The sequence below is a fragment of the Entelurus aequoreus genome, linkage group LG07, assembly GCF_033978785.1.
Source record: "Entelurus aequoreus isolate RoL-2023_Sb linkage group LG07, RoL_Eaeq_v1.1, whole genome shotgun sequence".
Taxonomy (NCBI): Eukaryota; Metazoa; Chordata; class Actinopteri; order Syngnathiformes; family Syngnathidae; genus Entelurus; species Entelurus aequoreus.
In genome coordinates, this window is record NC_084737.1 from 80,243,404 (window position 1) to 80,264,555 (window position 21,152).

Sequence of the window (21,152 nt, forward strand, 5' to 3'; positions counted from 1 at the left end):
AAATGTCACTTTATAAGTTAACCCGGCCGTATTGGCATGTGTTGCAATGTTAAGATTTCATCATTGATATATAAACTATCAGACTGCGTGGTCGCTAGTAGTGGCTTTCAGTAGGCCTTTAAAGTTCACTGAGACGAGTCTGACGCAAATAATACATTTTCGTTTTTTCACACGATATGCGAATAAGTAAAAATGCGTAAATGAAGGATTCAACGCCAACTTCCAAGCCACAACGCTCGTTAAATGCTTTTTCTGTCAATGCTGTGTTCGCTGTGAGCTGGTTTGTTTTCAACGAATTCCCGGTTGCTAGGGGATTGGTAGGCGGAAGTGACGTAGGTCCGCCCTCACCTATATGGCTCTTTCAACATTTTGGGTTGCCGACCCCTGGCCCAGACGATCCTCACCACAGTTGTGTCCCAGTGTTCACGTGCTAAGGATTGCGACTTATACTCAGGAGCGACTTATGTGTGAAGTTATTAACACATTAGCGTAAAATATCAAATAATATTATTATGCTCATTCACGTAAGAGACTAGACGTATAAGATTTCATGGGATTTAGCGATTAGGAGTGACAGATTGTTTGGTAAACGTATAGCATGTTCTATATGTTATAGTTATTTGAATGACTCTTACCATAATATGTTACGTTAACATACCAGGCACTTTCTCAGTTGGTTATTTATGCCTCATATAACGTACAGTGGTCCCCAACCACCGGGCCGCGGCCCGGTACCGGTCCGCGGACCGATTGGTACAGGGCCGCACAAGAAATTTAAAAAAAAAAAAAAAAAAATTTTTTTTATTTTTTATTTTTTTTTTTTACTCAAATCAACATAAAAAACACACTATATACATTATATATCAATATAGATAGATCCATACAGTCTGCAGGGATACAGTCCGTAAGCACACATGATTGTATTTCTTTATGGGGGAAAAAAAAAAATTAAATAACCCACCCCCACCGGTCCGTGGGACAAATTTTCAAGCGTTGACAGCTACAAAAAGGTTGGGGACCACTGATATAACGTACACTTATTCAGCCTGTTGTTCACTATTCTTTATTTATTTTAAATTAAAATTAAATTGCCTTTCAAATGTCTATTTTTGGTGTTGGGTTTTATCAAACAAATTTCCCCCAAAAATGCGACTTATACTCCAGTGCGACTTACATATGTTTTTTTCCTTCTTCATATGCATTTTCGGCTGGTGCGACTTATACTCCGGAGCGACTTATACTCCGAAAAATGCGGTAAGTCTCTGGATACAGGAAGGCTTTGAGAGCCAAACCCAAATGACTTAAATGGAAGCCAGTAGTTGAGGTGGCGACTTGTCCAGGGTGTACTCCGTGCCCTAGTGGCGAGAGTGTCCGCCCTGCGATCGGTAGGTCGTGAGTTCAAACCCCCGAGTCATACCAAAGACTATAAAAATGGGAGCCATTACCTCCTTGCTTGGAACACAGCATCAAGGGTTGGAATTGGGGGTTGAATCACCAAAAATGATTCCCGGGCGCGGCCACCGCTGCTGCTCACTGCTCCCCTCACCTCCATGGTGGTGATCAAGGGTCAAATGCAGGGAATAATTTTGCCACACCTAGTGTGTGTGTGACAATCATTGGTACTTTACTTTACCCCGCCTTCCGCCCGTGTGCAGCTGGGATAGGCTCCAACACCCCTCGTGACCCAGTAAGGGACAAGCGGTAGAAAATGGATGGATGGGTGGAAGCCAGTAGTAGATTTTGCTTGATTGTATGCAGCATTTAATACCACATTGTGTGATTTACAACAATACTAGCAAATTCCACATTTCGTAAGTAATAAGTAAATTTACTCGCACTAAAACTTTGCGTTTCATAATCCATTGCCAAAGTGTCGGATCAGGACTTGAAATCAGATGGGATCTGAGGCCAAAAAGTCAAAGACAGCATCAAAGTTAGTGTTGCGCCACAGGCGTCGTATTCTTCCGCCTTCCTACTGGTTCGGTCATGCTCTTTTTCCTGTGACTGTTATCTCGCTCTGTTGCTATGAATTTCTTTTCATCAGCAGCCAGCATGGCCAGCAGCCAGGAGACGATCAAGAAAAAAAACACAATGGGGAAAAAAAACAACCCACCTGCAGGGTGTACACGGAATGTTTGCAGAGGATACGGCTTCTTACACTGCAAAAAGTCAGTGTTCAAAAACAAGAACAAAAAAATACAAAAATTAGGGGTATTTTATTTGAACTAAGCAAAATTATCTGCCAATAGAACAAGAACATTTTGACTTTCCAAAACAAGTAAAATTAGCCCAAAAATACCTTAAAATAGGTATATTCTCACTAATAACAAGTGCACTTTTCTTGGTAGAAAAAAAAAAAAGGGGCCTTTTTGCTCAATATGTTGAAAAATATTCTTAAATGAAGTAAATGCTAGTGCCATTATCTTGACATAATGATATGCGCTCGGCATTACATTTCTTGAAATCATCAAACTTACACTAAAAACTAATTTATTGTTCTTAATGGAAAGGCAACAAGGCAACCGCTTGTTACTCTCGGGGTCTCCTAGCCGCTCAGGCAAATCATATTGTCTAAAAATGCATTTTTCCATGGATAACATGACATCATCGCACCAAGTGCGTGCTCTTTTAGTCAATTAGTGCGCATATATACAGCCCGGCCCCCGGCCAAATAATTTTTAATTGTATTTTTGAACAGTTCATCTGAATGTGCATGAACTATTTCTGTTCAAAATTGTTAGAAATGTTAAATGTTTAAATATTAACTGTCAGTTTACTGTACTTTGCCAACTGTACTACTATATGAGTACATATTTTATATTGTCTCATTGAAAATAAAACATCAAAGTCAATTTGGCCGTCATCTGTTTTAATTATGAGACACAATTGTCTCTTTCATGCTTGAAATAAGAAATGATTACTTTAAAAAAGTAGTTTTATACTTGTGAGTGTTGATGACACAGCTTTGCAACACTTGATATTCTAGTTTCAAGCATGTTTTACTCAATATAGCTCATCAAATCTCAGCAACAAGCTGTAATATCTTACTGAGATCAGTTAGGAGCAAAACACTTAAAACAAGTAAAACACTCTAACATAAAATCTGCTTAGTGAGAAGAATGATCTTATCAGACAGAAAATAAGCAAATATCACCCTTATTTGAGATATTTCATCTTACTTAGATTTCAGTTTTTGCAGTGTAGAAGGCTTCTTGTGTGCAGTTATTTAAAAAGAAAAGTTTGACCTTTATTGCTGGGGGTGGTTAACTTATTTTTATGCTCAAACTCAATCACACAGGGGGGCCAAATGTCAAAGCCCACGTTAGATCACGGGTCGAACAGGATTAATTGACAACCCCCAGGGTTTGATAGTGAAAGTGGTGTTTTTACTCGGGTTGGAGTTCTTATTTCCTTGAAATTGGCCAGTAGGACTGCGTTTTATTGGCTGATACCAATATTGGAGGCTTGAGTATTGTCTGATACAATATCAGCAAGGATTTTATATATATATATATAAATACACTACCGTTCAAAAGTTTGGGGTCACATTGAAATGTCCTTATTTTTAAAGGAAAAGCACTGTACTTTTCAATGAAGATAACTTTAAACTAGGCTTAACTTTAAAGAAATACACTCTATACATTGCTAATGTGGTAAATGACTATTCTAGCTGCAAATGTCTGGTTTTTGGTGCAATATCTACATAGGTGTATAGAGGCCCCATTTCCAGCAACTATCACTCCAGTGTTCTAATGGTACAATGTGTTTGCTCATTGGCTCAGAAGGCTAATTGATGATTAGAAAACCCTTGTGCAATCATGTTCACACATCTGAAAACAGTTTAGCTCGTTACAGAAGCTACAAAACTGACCTTCCTTTGAGCAGGTTGAGTTTCTGGAGCATCACATTTGTGGGGTCAATTAAACGCTCAAAATGGCCAGAAAAAGAGAACTTTCATCTGAAACTCGACAGTCTATTCTTGTTCTTAGAAATGAAGGCTATTCCACAAAATTGTTTGGGTGACCCCAAACTTTGGAACGGTAGTGTATATATAATTACCATATTTTCCGGATCATAGGGCGCACCAGGTTATCTACGGTCTATTTTTGATCTTTTTTCATACAAAAGGCGCACCGGATTATAGGGCGCATTAAAGGAGTCATATTATTATTATTCTTTTCTAAATGTAAAAGACTTCCTTGTGGTCTACATAACATGTAATGGTGGTTCTTTGCTCAAAATGTTGCATGGATGATGTTTTATAGATCATCTTCAAGCCGCTTTCTGACAGTCGCTTCAGGATGCGGCGTTTTGTGGGCGGTCTTATTTACGTGGCTCACCTTCGGCAGCGTCTTCTCCCCGTCATCTTTGTTGTAGCGGTGTAGCGTGCGAGGACGGGAGTGGAAGAAGTGTCAAAAGATGGCGCTAACTGTTTTAATGACATTCAGACTTCACTTAACTAAAGTTCCTTGGGTGAATAATGTAAACTCACTACACCGGTATGTTTTAGCGCTTTCGTGGCGAGTTTACTGACAGATATAAGTAAGAACTTTACACTACTTTATATTAGAAACGGCAACAGCGGAGGATAAATGTCCCATAAAAAGAAGAAGGTAGAGAAAAAGAAGACGTGTCGGCACGGACTACAAAAGCGGACGCGTACAATTTTTCAGGATTTTATGCAGATCCCAAACACAGATCAGCAGGTACCAGGAGGTAAGAAAAGGTGCTTTTGCATAATATTGCGAAACAAAACGGCAGGTCTTACCTTATACACACACCATAATAATACTTCTATATTGAAGCACAGTACAATCCATCAAGCGGTGTGGCTTCTTAGCTTACCAAAGTCCTACTAAAACATTTTGATATGTTTTTGAGCGCCGTGTGGTAATGTTCTATATTTTCAATGGAACATATAAAATGTTGGTGTTTACTTCAGTCATATTGCAGTCTACACGTATCTCTTATGTGTGAGTGCCATCTACTGGTCACAATTATCATTTCACCATGTAGCAAATAAAATAGCTTCAAGGTCGGTAAGCACAACCGAAATGATTCCGTACATTAGGCGCACCGGGTTGTAAGGCGCACTGGCGAGTTTTGAGAAAATGAAAAGATTTTAAGTGCGCCTTATAGTCTGAAAAATACGGTAATCTGAATATCAGATTGGGACGGGACCTCTTTAGTACGTACCGCATTATAAAACCACAGAAACGATGCCTATATCAACTATGCAGACTTACGTTGAAAAGGAGTCCCGATGCTTTTGTGCTACCTTTACGAGTACCAGCAGACACATTAGCGTTGCAACAGTGGTCAACTTATGGAATGGTATGGTGTGATCAGCGGGCCAAGCGCAGCCCGCCGATGTTTACAATTTGGCCCAGCAAAACGGCGCAATTTTGTCACCATCTGGCGGCCATACAAGGTCAGTCAAGTCAGTGACCATTAATGGTATACCCATGTGAATAAATGCACGGCATTGACTTCAATCAATCAACCAATGTTTACTTATGTAGCCCTAAATCACGAGTGTCTCAAAGGGCTGCACAAACCACAACGACACACATCAGGGCAAGAAAAAACTCAACCCAATGGGATAACAACGAGAAACATTGACTTATATGACCCAATCCAAACAACCTTCCCTAGTCATGGTGCAGGGAAAAAAAAATCACCCAGCGCAAAAATTCAACAAACATGGTCACACATAACATATGGTACCATACCATACCATACCATACCATACCATACCATGTTATGCAATTGGGATGTAACAAATTGCATTACTGCCAGTAGCTATACTAGGAATATTAGTACTGATAAATGACGTCTCAAGAGCTTTTCACCGAACCGTATTGTGTGTGTGTGTGTTTGTGTTTGTGTTTTCAATGATTGGCTTGCAAACCAGCAGACCTGTGAGTGCGAGTGTGCGTCTTTGCACAGCGAGAATTTCTGGTGGGAACTACTTAGCGGCTCTTTTCAGCCAGCCTGTCACTGGCGCCTCAGCCTGATGAATATTCACACCAGTGACAAAGACTGCTCACATAAACAAAAGCTGGAGCCAATTAGTGTCCAGGAAGAGAGAGACGGGAGTCGTGTTTGTGTGTTGTTGTTGTTAACGATAACATCCTGGTCCTACATTTCAGCAGGGGTGTGTCCTGACTCCTCTCTTTACGCCGATCCAACTCTCTATAGACCCAACACTGCAAAAAGGCAGAAAAAAAAACAAAACACAGCAGGATGGAAATTCCCGCCCACCTCAACAAAAGCCGGGTTGTTTTATGATCTCGTTGGCCTTCTGAGTCGTTTTCCCACTGCGGCTCGCATCAGAACCTCTCACCTACTTAGCTTCCCACTCTTATTAGAAGACAGAAGAGGCGTCTCATCATCTCTCTGCTTCTTTCAATCACCGTCTTTGTTCCATTTTTAACTCCCCAAGTGCTCTACATCTAGACCATCTGATTGTGCCTGGTGCAAGTCTTTTATGTAATATCCCATGAAACACTTGGAGGGTTGTGGTCTGAGCCCTAAGATGAAGACAGAGACTATTTAAAGGCCTACCGAAAGCCACTACTACCGACCACGCAGTCTGATAGTTTATATATCAATGATGAAATCTTAACATTGCAACACATGCCAATACGGCCGGGTTAACTTATAAAGTGACATTTTAAATTTCCTGCCACACTTCCGGTTAAAAACGTTTTATTATGCTGACGTATGCATGTGACGTCACGAGGGCAAGGGAAGTATTCGGAGCCCGTAGAAAAACCGCTGTTTTCATTTCATAATTCCACAGTATTCTGGACATCTGTGTTGGTGAATATTTTGCAATTTGTTTAATGAACAATGGAGGCTGCAAAGAAGAATGTTGTAGGTGGGATCGATCGGTGTATTAGCGGCTAAGTACAATACTTGCAGCAACACAACAAGGACTACTTACTTAGCAGACGCCTAGCCGATGCTAGCCGGCAAACCCACGGATGAAGTTCTTCGTCGCGCTGTTGAGATAAAAGTCACTTTGAATGTCCATTTCGCGTTCTCGACTCTCATTTTCAAGAGGATATAGTATCCGAGGTGGTTTAAAATACAAATCCGTGATCCACAATAGAAAAAGGAGAGAGTGTGGAATCCAATGAGCCAGCTTGTACCTAAGTTACGGTCAGAGAGAAAAAAGATACGTCCTGCACTGCCTCTAGTTCTTCACTCCAACGTTCCTCATCCACGAATCTTTCATCCTCGCTCAAATTAATGGGGTAATCGTCGCTTTGTCGCTCCGAATCTCTCTCGCTCCATTGTAAACAAAGGAAAATTGTGAGGAATATTCCCTCCTGTGACGTCACGCTACTTCCGGTACAGGCAAGGCTTTTTTTTAATCAGCGAGCAAAAGTTGCAAACTTTATCGTCGATGTTCTCTACTAAATCCTTTCAGCAAAAATATGGCAATATCGCGAAATGATCAAGTATGACACATAGAATGGATCTCCTATTCCCGTTTAAATAAAAACAATTCATTTCAGTAGGCCTTTAAGACTGTTTTCTGGCTGTTAAACAGTAGAATGTACAGTATGTAGTCCTTGCTGCTTGTCAGCCGTCTGGCCCCTCGCAGCTCATTGTTATGGTGCCCACATCACTACAGGCCAAATCTGAAAATAGCTGTAGCTATTCTGATAGTTGACATGGTAGCTGGTTTTCCAGGAAATTGTAAAAACAACAACAGAAGACAATTTGGCCCCGCTAGACGGCATGAATCCAATAAGCAATTTAGCCGGCGCAGTGTAGTCATATCATATACAAATAGCCAGCAGTCTGAAAGCTGTCATTTGGCCATGGAAGGTCAGTCAAGTCAGTGACCATTAATCGTACACCCGTGTGACTTAGTGCACAGCATTGACTTATATGACCCAATTCAAACAACCTTCCCTAGTCATGCTGCAGAGAACAACAAATCAACCGGCGCAAACATTCACAACAAACATGGTCACACATAACACAACCTGATAATTGAACTTAATGGATATTGTAACAAAAAAGACCAATCAGCAAAAAAATATAAAAAAAATTACACCCATTCAAATCCATTACAGGGGATGATGGGGGAAAAAAACGCAAAACAATCTCTCCACACTTATCCATGTTTGGCGCATTTTAGCTGCTTGATATTCCGATTGATTGAAAACCTCAAAGGAGGTCGTGATCAAAGTCAAAAGGTAAGAGTCAAATTTTCACATACTCTTAATAACCAATTATAATAACTCTGAATTATATATCCATTATATTAATACAATAATAATATGTACTCATATACACTACCGTTCAAAAGTTTGGGGTCACCCAAACAATTTTGTGGAATAGCCTTCATTTCTAAGAACAAAAATAGACTGTCGAGTTTCAGATGAAAGTTCTCTTTTTCTGGCCATTTTGAGCGTTTAATTGACAAATGTGATGCTCCAGAAACTCAATCTGCTCAAAGGAAGGTCAGTTTTGTAGCTTCTGTAACGAGCTAAACTGTTTTCAGATGTGTGAACATGATTGCACAAGGGTTTTCTAATCATCAATTAGCCTTCTGAGCCAATGAGCAAACACATTGTACCATTAGAACACTGGAGTGATAGTTGCTGGAAATGGGCCTCTATACACCTATGTAGATATTGCACCAAAAACCAGACATTTGCAGCTAGAATAGTCATTTACCACATTAGCAATGTATAGAGTGTACTTCTTTAAAGTTAAGACTAGTTTCAAGTTATCTTCATTGAAAAGTACAGTGCTTTTCCTTCAAAAATAAGGACATTTCAATGTGACCCCAAACTTTTGAACGGTAGTGTATATATATATATATATATATATATATATATATATATATATATATATATATATATATATATATATATATATATATATATATATATATATATATATATACGTGTTAATTAGATTATCCAAAAAATAGTGCTCGATACCGTGGTAGAGCGCAATATATGTATGTGTGGGGAAAAAAAATCACAAGACTACTTCATCTCTACAGGCCTGTTTCATGAGGGGTTCCCTCAATCATCAGGAGATTTAAATCTCCTGATGATTGAGGGATATATATTGTACGGTAGTAGTATAGTATCGCAATACTAATGAATCATATTCGGTACTATACCGCCTCTGAAAGGTACTGTTTTTTCTCTTACACACACTACTGAAACACTCTCATACACACAACTGAAATACTCTCATACACGCTACTGACATTTTTTCTCTCACACACACTACTGAAACACTCATAAACACTACTGAATTTTTTTTCTCTCCCTCTCACACACACACCCATACCCACACACACACACACACACACACACACACACACACACACACACACACACACACACACACACACACACACACACACACCTGCAATGTGTGTAAAAGGTGTATGAGAGTGTTTCAGTAGTGTGTTAGAGAGTGTTTCAGTAGTGTATGTGAGAGAAAAACATTTCAGTTGTTTATGTGAGAGCATTTCAGTAGTGTGTGTAAGAGGTAATTCTGACACACACACACACACACACACCTGGAATGTGTGTAAAAGGTGTATGAGAGTGTTTCAGTAGTGTGTATGAGAGTGTTTCAGTAGTGTGTGTGAGAGAAAAACATTTCAGTTGTTTATGTGAGAGCATTTCAGTAGTGTGTATAAGAGGTCATTCTGACACACACACACATACACACGCATGCACACACACACACACACGCACCTGAAATGTGTGTAGAAGGTGTATGAGAGTGTTTCAGTAGTGTGTGTGAGAGAAAATTATTACAGTTGTTTATGTGAGAGTATTTCAGTAGTGTGTGTAAGAGGTAATTCTGAATAATGTCCCTTACGGCCCCTGATAAAACAGCACCATTTATTTCAATATCCACTACAGTGTCCCTTAAAATATCTCCCTTCTGTGTTTTTTCCTGCACAGGGTGGAGCAATATCCATCCTCACGGCCTGCGAGAGGCCTACTGATTTTGCCGGAGTGGTTCTGATCGCTCCCATGGTCCAAATGAGCCCAGGCTCAGCCACGCCCTTCAAGGTACGTGTTATTCCCCACGCTTCTCTGAAACAGAGATGTTATTTAATGCCTTTTTAGTAGGGTTTTTTTTTGTTTTGTTTAGAGTAATTACCATTTTGCTGTCTTTTACTTTACTCAGATGTGCTAAAACAACATGGAAAGGTGTGAGAAAAAAAGATACAAATGGATTAACTCAAGTTAAAACTCCTGTTCTCCCAGTCTGGCCACATTCCAAGCGTTCTAAGTACTGAAAATGCATGAACGCGTTTTGTTTGCTGCGTTTATCCGCCTCCTGCAGGTTTTCCTGGCCAAGATTCTGAACCATATGCTGCCCAGCTTGGCTCTCGGCTCCATCGAGTCCAAATGGATCTCACGGGACCAGAAGCAGGTGAGACATAAACAGTGACGACGGGCTAGACGGATTGTTGTCTGGTGCGGCGATGACACAAACAGACTTTTTAACACAATGCAAAAAGGTCACACGGGGATCATGCATGCGATACAGGAAGAGACCACCCTGTCGTGGAAAACACTTTTTATTGAATCAGGACTAAGTAATAGCACATATTTACCACACCCGATAGATTCTCAGTAGGAAGGGGATTCATATGGTCCCATTCGTGGTGGTTTACCTGACACGTGAAACGTGACGAACCGGGGGGGCTGCGCTAGCCACTTTAGCAGGGGTGTCAAACTCATTTTAGCTTGGGAAAATCTGTGCACGCGCGGGCCGGACTATTAAAATCATGGCATTAAAACTAAAAAATAAAGACAACTTCAGATTGTTTTATTTGTCTTACTTTGGCCAAAAATAGAACAAACACATTCTGAATATATTACAGTAAAAATATAGAAAAAACTACAGTCAGCGGTAGGGATGATGTTCGAAACCGGTTCCCCCGGTTGTTCGATAAGAAAAGAACCGATTCCATGGACTCAAATCCCTTTTTGAGAACCGGTTCCCGTTATCGCGGCCACTATAGTAAAGAAAAAGAGTTGGTTCTGTATTCGAATCCCTGGGAACGAATCCCTTCCCACAGGAAATGCCCTGTGGGACGGCAATGTTATGCCCATTGTGGCGATATGAAAATACTACGCGTCATTAGTTTGGGCACTTCCGGGTTGGCGACGTCTGTTCAGTTCATGAGACAATTGAGAAGTAGACAAGTTGTGTTAGCTCCTACAAGCCTTGGAAAAGATAAGTGTGTAAGTAAACTGTTTAACTTGTTTATGTAACTCAATATTAAGTTGGAAAGTGGGTAAATTTGATACTAAGATGTTTATTGAAAACCGATTTTTGTGCACTGTTTCAATGGATGTTTTGAGGACTTAAAATGGCTGCCAGTCGTGTATTTCCACCATCGAAATAGTTTCAACACTCAGAAGTATTTGTTTGATGATAGTACTGTATATTTGTGTGAAGCTAATATTTACATATTGTGTATTAAATTTCAGTATGTTAATTGAATCACATAGCTTATACATTTGTCATTGTGTGTATTTCAGTTTAAAAAAAAACAAAAAACAGTCCAGTGCAAGACAAAAGTAAAGATAGGAAAAGACAAAGCAAGATCAACAACAATAAAGAGCCTAAATGAATTAATCTGCTTTGGAACTTTATTAGACGTCTTGGATTGTTTGTTAGCTGTCTGCCTGTGTGTGTAGTTAGTATGTTCCAATAGCAGCAGAAGTGCACTTTTTGGAGAGCTGTATTATTTTCAGTTTTGTGCCCAAGGGACTGATTTTATTTAACACTATAGTATTATTTATACATCTATAGTGAGCACATTGTTTTTTTTCTGAAAAATCCCACTTAATATACTTTGGGTAACAACAGTCAATATTTTTTTTATTTTTTTTTAAGGGGGTAACAGTCAATATTTATTTATTTATTTTATTTTTTTTCTTATAAAATAAAAGTGACCTTTTGTTAAACCAAATATTGTGTTTTTTTCCATATACAACAACCTATCTGGATTCGATAAGAGAATCGATAAGGAATCGGTTCGATAAGAGGATTCGATAATAGGCTCGAACTCGATAATTTCTTATCAAACATCATCCCTAGGCAGCGGTAAAGTTTAGATACATGTATTATTAATTTTTTTATGAATTAACCTCTTAAGGCCCAAGCTAATTGTTTACTGTATTTGGGCTTATTGGACCCTAATTAGAATAAAAAACTAAGAATCATATTTTTATATGATGTACTTAGTCCATAAGTACACAAACGTGTACTTCATGTTTAGTGACATGCTAATTCTTATTTTTACACTTTTTTTCCCCCCAAATTCCATTGTATGTTGTACTCTTCTGACACCACCAGATGGCAGTATAAGTGTCCACATAAGCGGCCATAAGACCCCAATTCAGTAGTGTACACAATTATGGAAACAAGAGCTAAAAGGTGCTGTCCACGCATGTGGCCACTAAGGCCTTTAGAGGTTTTTAAGTAACGTTTATGACAACCTTTTTTCCAAAAACACAATATAGAATGTGAGGTATAACAGGATAATGCATACGTTCATCATTTGTTTTCAAAACAGTTACAAAAAAGTGGGACCCCAAAAATTTACTGTGGGACCCCATTTTTATGACATGACCCCAATTTGAAAATTCATAGCGCCAACACTGATGGTGTATTGGTGCGTGCAAAACAGCAGCAGGCGGCTGTGGCCTGCGGGCCAGTTCTAATACTAATCAATTATCATCCCGGGGGTCAAAGATCCTTCATTCGCGGGCCTTGACTTTGACACCTATGCACTTTAGTGTGGAATATCTAAAGTGTTTTTCGGCAATTCCAACTTTGCTGTGTAGCGTGGCCCTTTTCCATCATTTTCAGCAGACTGCATTGCAAAAGATTAAAACCCCCGGCCTCTTCCTCTCACGCGAGATCCACCCATATGAATCCCTTCCCTACTGTAGCGTTCATTGGACAAAAAGTATTTTCCTTTTTTGACCTGATTAATGATTTGGACGGCATGAGAAAGTGGGAATGGGAATGCCGCTGCCTTTGACCACATGGTCACGTATTATCAACACGTTTTATCGCGCGACACAGCAGCAGCAGCAGCCACATACCCAATGTTGGTAAGGAGAAAACTGCACGGTCGGCATTAATAGCGCTGAAGCGTTTATTGTAAAGAAAAATATAAATAGGGCACATTTTAAAGTGCATTTAGACCTAAATAAAGCTGCTGGGTGCCCTGCGATGAGGTGGCGACTTGTCCAGGGTGTACCCCGCCTTCCGCCCGAATGCAGCTGAGATAGGCGCCAGCACCCCCCGCCACCCCAAAAAGGGACAAGCAGTAGAAAATGGATGGATAAAGCTGCTGGGTGCTGACTCATGACAAATCAAATGCAGCTGCTGCCATCTTGTGGAACTAATAAAAACTGCCGGAATTGTAAAAGCCAATGTTATTTTATTTTTTTTTTAACCCCGACACTATCAGTCCATCCATTTTCTACACTGCTTGGAAGTAGGCGGGGTTCACCCTGGACTGGTCGCCGGCCAATCACAGGGCAGATATCCACAAACACGCATTCACGCCTGTGGACAGTGGAGAACTAACATACGTGTTTTTGGGATGTGGGACGCAGCACCCTGCAAAAAGTCAGTGTTAAAAAACAAGAAAAAAAAAGATAAAAGTTAGGGGTATTTTATTTGAACTAAGCAAAATTATCTGCCAATAGAACAAGAAAATTCGGCTTGTCAAGACTTTCCAAAACAAGCAAAATTAGCTAACCTCAATTAACCCAAAAATACCTTAAAATAAGTATATTCTCACTAATAACAAGTGCACTTTTCTTGCTAGGAGAAAAAATGAGACCTTTTTGCTCAATATGTTGATAAATATTCTTAAATGAAGTAAATGCTAGTGCCGTTATCTTGACATAATGATATGCGCTCGGCATCATGATTTTTTTTTCATGCTTGAAGTAAGAAATGATGACTTTAAAAAAGTAGTTTTATACTTGTGAGTGTTGATGACACAGCTTTGCAACAGTTGATATTCTAGTTTCAAGCATGTTTAACTCAATATAGCTCATCAAATCTCAGCAACAAGCTGTAATATCTTACTGAGATCATTTAAAACAAATAAAACACTCTAACATAAAATCTGCTTAGTGAGAATAATGATCTTATCAGACAGAAAATAAGCAAATATCACCCTTATTTGAGATATTTCATCTTACTTAGATTTCACTTTTTGCAGTGCATGAAGGAAAGAAGAAAGTGAATGAACGTTTACAACTGAATACATTTACATATGCATAAAAAATGTTTTTCTTTTGTATTATTTATTTTTTTATGAATTAAGTTAACGTTTATGACAACCTTTTTCCAAAACACAATATAGAATAGGAGATATAACAGGATAATACATACATTTATCATTTGTTTTCAAAACGCTTACAAAAAAGTGAGACCCCAAAAATGTACTGTGCGACCCCATTTTTATGACTTGATGAGGTCCCTGGGTCCCCAATTGGAAAATTCCTAGCGCCAACAGTGATGAAGTATCGGTACGTGCAAAACAGCAGCAGGCGGCTGTGGCCTGGGGGCCGGATCTAATACTAATCAAATATCATCCCCGGGGGCCATAGATCCTTCCTTGACTTTGACACTTAGGTGCTAATACCAACTTTAAAAGGTCAAAAAAAACAAATTAAGTTTTTACGTGTTTTTTTTAAACTCTGGTTTCAACCAAATCCATGCAATGATTATTTTTTAGTATGTAAACACAATGTTGGCGATGTTAGGTTTAGGGTGGGATGAGGGTCCTTTCATTAGCCTTGTGTATGGGGGCCCAGAATTTGGTGCTACGCATGCACTGCAAAAAGTCAGTGTTCAAAAACAAGAAAAAAAAATACAAAAATGAGGGGTATTTTATTTGAACTAAGCAAAATTATCTGCCAATAGAACAAGAAAATTTGGCTTGTCAAGACTTTCCAAAACAAGTCAAATTAGCTAACCTCAATGAACCCCAAAATAGCTTAAAATAAGTATATTCTCACTAATAACAAGTGCACTTTTCTTGGTAGAAAAATAAAAGAGACCTTTTTTGCTCAATATGTTGAAAGATATTCTTAAATGAAGTAAATGCTAGTGCCATTATCTTGACATAATGATATGCGCTCGGCATTACATTTCTTGAAACCAGCAAACTTATACTAAAACTAATTTATTGTTCTTAATGGAAAGGCAACAAGGCAAGCGCTTGTTACTCTCGGGGTCTCCTAGCCGCTCAGGCTAATCATATGGTCTAAAAATGCATTTTTCCATGGATAACATGACATCATCGCGCCAAGTGCGTGCTCTTTCAGTCAATTAGTGCGCATATATGCAGCCCGGCCCCCGGCCAAAAAATTTTTTATTGTAATTTTGAAGAATTTATCTGAATGTGCATGAACTATGTCTGTTCAAAATTGTTAGAAATGTCAAATGTTTAAATATTAACTGTCAGTTTACTGTACTGTGCCAACTGTACTACTATAAGAGTACCTCTTTCTATTGTTTCATTGAAAATAAAACAGCAAAGTCCATTTGGCTGTCATCTGTTTTAATTATGAGACACAATTGTGTCAAAGTCATGATTTTTTTTATTTAATGCTTGAAATAAGAAATGATGACTTTAAAAAAGTAGTTTTATACTTGTGAGTGTTGATGACACAGCTTTGCAACAGTTGATATTCTAGTTTCAAGCATGTTTTACTCAATATAGGTCATCAAATCTCAGCAACAAGCTGTAATATCTTACTGAGATCATTTAGGACCAAAACACTTAAAACAAGTAAAACACTCTAACATAAAATCTGCTTAGTGAGAAGAATTATCTTATCAGACAGAAAATAAGCAAATATCACCCTTATTTGAGATATTTCATCTTACTTAGATTTTAGTTTTTGCAGTGTGAATGTTTATAACTGAATACATTTACATATGCATAAAAAATGTTTTTGTTTTGTATTATTATTTTTTTTATGAATTTAGTTAACGTTTATGACAACCTTTTTCCAAAACACAATATAGAATAGGAGATATAACAGGATAATACATGCATTTATCATTTGTTTTCAAAAAGCTTACAAAAAAGTGAGACCCCAAAAATGTACTGTTTTTATGACTTGATGACCAATTAGAAAATTCCTAGCGCCAACAGTGATGAAGTATCGGTACGTGCAAAACAGCAGCAGGCGGCTGTGGCCTGCAGGCCGGTTCTATTACTAATCAAATATCATCCCCGGGGGCCATAGATCCTTCATTCGTGGGCCTTGACTTTGACACTTAAGTGCTAGTACCATCTTTAAAAAGTCAAAAAAAACAAATGAGGTTTTTACGTGTTTTTTTTTTTAACTGTGGTTTCAACCAAATGTATGCAATAATTATTTTTTAGTATGTAAACACGATAGGGTGGGATGAGGGGGCCTTTCATTAGCCTTGTGTATGGGGGCCCAGAATTTGGTGCTAAGCATAGATAATTCCTTTGTGGGCCGGATCTGGCCTGCGGGCCTTGACTTGGACACATGGGATCTAATAGTTTGCGAAAAGGGGGGTTCGTAGACTGAGGTTCCACTGTACCGTATTTTTCGGAGTATAAGTCGCTCCGGAGTATAAGTCGCACCGGCCCAAAATGCATAATAAAGAAGGAAAAAAACATATATAAGTCGCACTGGAGTATAAGTCGCATTTTTGGGGGGAATGTATTTGATAAAAGCCAACACCAAGAATAGACATTTGAAAGGCAATTTAAAATAAAGAAAGAATAGTGAACAACAGGCTGAATAAGTGTACGTTATATGAGGCATAAATAACCAACTGGTATGTTAACCTAACATATTATGGTAAGAGTCATTCAAATAACTATAACATATAGAACATGCTATACGTTTACCAAACAATCTGTCACTCCTAATCGCTAAATCCCATGAAATCTTATACGTCTAGTCTCTTACGTGAATGAGCTAAATAATATTATTGGATATTTTACGCTAATGTGTTAATCATTTCACACATAAGTCGCTCCTGAGTATAAGTCGCACCCCCGGCCAAACTATGAAAAAAAACTGCGACTTATAGTCCGAAAAATACGGTAAATACCGTATTTCCTTTAATAGCCGCAGGGGCGCTAATTAATTTAAAACCTCCTGTCACTCCGGCACTTACCAGAAGCCTGCGGGATGGCCAAGCATGCGCTAATTATTTTGAAACCTCTTCTCACTCATGAAAAGCACATTTAATTTAAAAAAAACGTTATTATTGTCTTACCTTTAGGCATAAATGAGTCCATGCCAGCTCCTTTTGAAGAAAAGCATTGATATAGAAGTCTTCCTTATCTTTTTTCAGTTTTAAAAGTCTCTCTGTCCCGATGGAGATCTTCCTTTTAAGTATTACCTCCTGCTTCGATTGAAAGTCCAGTTTAGAAAACTGTTTTATTCTAGATATGTAATCCTCCATGGTAAAAGTCCAAGCAAACAACGGCGGCGCACTCTTGCTGCCGGTTGTCTTCTTCTGCAGCACTCTTCTGCAGTACCAGCAGTCGCAGGAAGGATCACTAGCGCCCTCTACCACCAGGAGGTAGTAATGACTCATATTTGACCCGGCGGAAGTGCCAAGCATGCGCTAATTATTTTGCGAAACCAGTTTGACCCGGCTGTAATTCGAGGCATGCGAATACCATATTCCCGGCGCCAATTCAAGGAAATACGGTAGGAATTGAACCAAAGATGTGTCCGTGTCTCTAAAGGTGGAGGCCTATGACAACGACGAGCTCAACTTCCACGGCGGGGTGCGCGTGTCCTTCGGCATGCAGCTGATGGGGGCGGTGGCTCGCATCGACAGGGCCATCCCGTCCATCGGCTGGCCCTTCCTGCTCCTGCACGGCGACGCCGACAGCCTCTGCGACATCCGAGGCGCCAGGTTGATGTTTGAAAAGGCTCCCAGCTCGGACAAGAAACTCAAGGTGTGTGCTCGGTGACCGTGTTTCTCGCAGGGCTGGACGAGTCATCACATTTTGATTTCCTTAATGCAGGGGTGTCCAAAGTGCGGCCCGGGGGCCATTTGCGGCCCGCAGGTCATTTTTTAACGGCCCCACGACACATTCTAAAAATACAATAAAAAAATAAACAAAACATAAAAAGTGGTGTAAAAGAGCAAAGAGGTGAAATGTAACAAGAACATGTTGCAATGTTTACTCTAATAACACAAAGCTGCCATGCAGGCTGTTTCTTTCTTTAAAAAATAATAATGTATCAAAATCAATGTCATCATGAATTATTGACCTATTCAAGGCTCCAATTACGTCACGTTAAATATTCCACTTTGAGATATTTTTGGGGAAAATGTTGCATATTTTGTGTTTTTCTTTCTTTCTTTTAGTTTATTTCGAACATGAACACATTTACATCATAATACATCACACAATTTCATATCATTTCATTTACATCATGCCCGAAAAGGAGTAGGAAGAAGCAAAGCTTATTTAATCCTACCCCTTTCCCACTTCAAAGCATTTACAATTATATAAAATCATTTACTGACCTTTTTATATAATAAAATAACATCTATGAATTAGTATATACAACAGTTTGTAATATGTAATTAATTAATTCAGTCATTATTAACATACTGAGATGAAGAATATTTTCAATAAGGTTGGAAGTTTTTCTCATAATTCTTCTTCTTTGTACTTTGTAAGCACTATTAATTTAAATAACCTCTTAAACTGGATCATGTCAGTACAATTTTTAACTTCTTTACTTAATCCATTCCATAATTTAATTCCACATACTGTTATGCTAAAAGTTTTAAGTGTTGTACGTGCATATAAATGTTTTAAATTATTTTTTCCTCTAAGGTTATATTTCTCCTCTTTAGTTGAGAAGAAATGTTGTACATTTTTTGGTAGCAGGTTATAGATTGCTTTGTACATCATTTTAGCAGTTTGCAATTTTACCAAATCACCAAACTTTAATATTTTTTACTTAATAAATATAAAAAACCATATAAAAAACTAAGCTTTTTTTAAAAAAGTTTTTTAAAGAAGGGCCTAAAACGAACAAACAAAAAACATAAACAACAATAAAACTTATAATTGACGGATAGATCTGAAGTTGATCTCGCGATTATTGTGTTGGAACTAAAAAAAAATTATAGTTTATTTTTTAACAGTTTAATGAGTCTGACCCTTTTGGATCCCCAATCATTTTAGTGGGAATTTTGTTTTTAAGTGTCATTGCTCAAAAAATAATAATGAATTAAAATCAATGTTGTTATGAGTTATTGACCTTTTTAAGGCTCCAATTATTATATAATCTAAAATATTCCACTTCAAATTTCTATTGGGTGAAAATATTGCATATTTTGTGTTTTTTCCATAAAAAACTGGATTTTTTATGGACAACAAGAGCAAACAACATTATATTGACAGATAGACCTAATGTTGATCTCGGGATTTAAACCTCGAATAATAATAATAATAATAATAATAATACTAAATGACAAAACATTTTTTATATTTTTTGGACCAAAACCCTTTGGGGTTCCCGGGATCAAGCCTGAGTGGAGGCCTAAATGTATATTTTTTATACATATATTGTATTGGTTTTTAAAATAAAAAAATATCAAAATGGCCCCCGCTTGCTTTGATTTTTCAGTGTGCGGCCCTCAGTGGAAAAAGTTTGGACACCCCTGCCTTAATGGCTTCTCACTGTCATGGAAATATAGTCGTAGAAAAAAAACGAGCAACGTGCATGCATTTTTGATTGATTGATTGATTGATTGAAACTTGTATTAGTAGATTGCACAGTACAGTACATAATCCGTACAATTGACCACTAAATGGTAACACCCCAATAAGTTTTTCAACTTGTTTAAGTCGGGGTCCACGTTAATCAATTCATGGTACACATTAGGGGTGTAACGGTACACAAAAAGTTTGGTTCGGTACGTACCTCAGTACAGTAAGAAAACAACAAAATATAAATGTTTTGGTTATTTATTTACCAAATTTGTAAACAATGGCTTTATCCTTTTAACATTGGGAACACTATAATAATTCTGCCCACGTTAATCAACATTAAACTGCCTCAAGTTGTTGCTTAGATTAAATAAAATGACAAAAAATGTTCTTCTACATATAAAAAGTGCAACATTAAACAGTTTCAAGTCAACTCATCATGCTTAATTTATTACAGAATTTGGGAAGCCTGTGGTTGATTTTTATTATGTAAATGTTATATTTTTATCAACATGTGATAGCAGGGACCCTGCCATTCAAAACTAGGCTGTTCCATTACTAATGATTAATGTAACTAGAGCTGAAAAAATAGTACAATAGCAATAGGAGAGACTATTCATCCCTGAACACCATGGAGTTCATGTAGGCTTAATGATGCACTTACATTATTATATCAACTATCAGAGAGAGAAACTTTTCACATTTATTGTTATTGCTATTCTTATTTTACTCGTTAAGGTTTATTCCTTACTCATTTATATATTTTAAGCATATTTAAAGATGAGTGGTCCAGTAAATAGTCATGTTTTCAAATGAATAAATAATCATGTAATTAATGGTGATTACAATATCAGTCCAAATAATCCTGACTCCTGCGTGGTTTCCCCCCCCCCACCCCCCGCCAGGTCTACGAGGGCGGCTACCACTGCCTTCACCATGACCTGCCGGAGGTGGCGGAGTCCGTCCTGAGGGAGGTGACCAGCTGGGTGCGAGAGCGCCTACCCGACAACACACCCTCATCGCCGCAAGGCTCGTAGGAAACTGACCACAGCAGTTAAGCAAAACGCCACTAGAACATTCTCCTGTTCGCTATGGACGGGATTGTAGTCCTTTGGGCATTTTACTCCAGTCTCTTTGCCTCTTCCGAGCTCACATTTTTCTAATTGCTTCTTGACAATATGCCGGGTTGAAAGTGGAAAGTACAAGTAAGTTCAAGTTGCAGTATGCTCAGGTTTGTCGTGCAATAATAACGTTTGTTTTGGACACTTCTCCTCATCATCATCAGCCTTCCACAAAATGAACCGAAAGAACAATAAACACTGCCAGCACACATTATACTTTAAAACTATATATATATATATAT

The 21,152-nt window shown here is 38.4% G+C and overlaps 1 protein-coding gene across 3 annotated transcripts in view; it reads left to right on the top strand.

Annotated features, from left to right (window-relative positions):
- The window catches only part of mgll (monoglyceride lipase), a 76,126-nt gene extending 54,974 nt beyond the window's left edge, over positions 1–21,152 (top strand). For all 3 annotated transcript variants that reach the window (XM_062054604.1, XM_062054605.1, XM_062054603.1), the window contains 4 exons: positions 9,960–10,070; positions 10,348–10,437; positions 17,798–18,013; positions 20,695–21,152. In XM_062054604.1, coding sequence (XP_061910588.1) covers positions 9,960–10,070; positions 10,348–10,437; positions 17,798–18,013; positions 20,695–20,826 — 549 coding nt within the window. In that variant the 3' untranslated portion in view covers positions 20,827–21,152. The remainder of the gene's footprint in view (positions 1–9,959; positions 10,071–10,347; positions 10,438–17,797; positions 18,014–20,694) is intronic.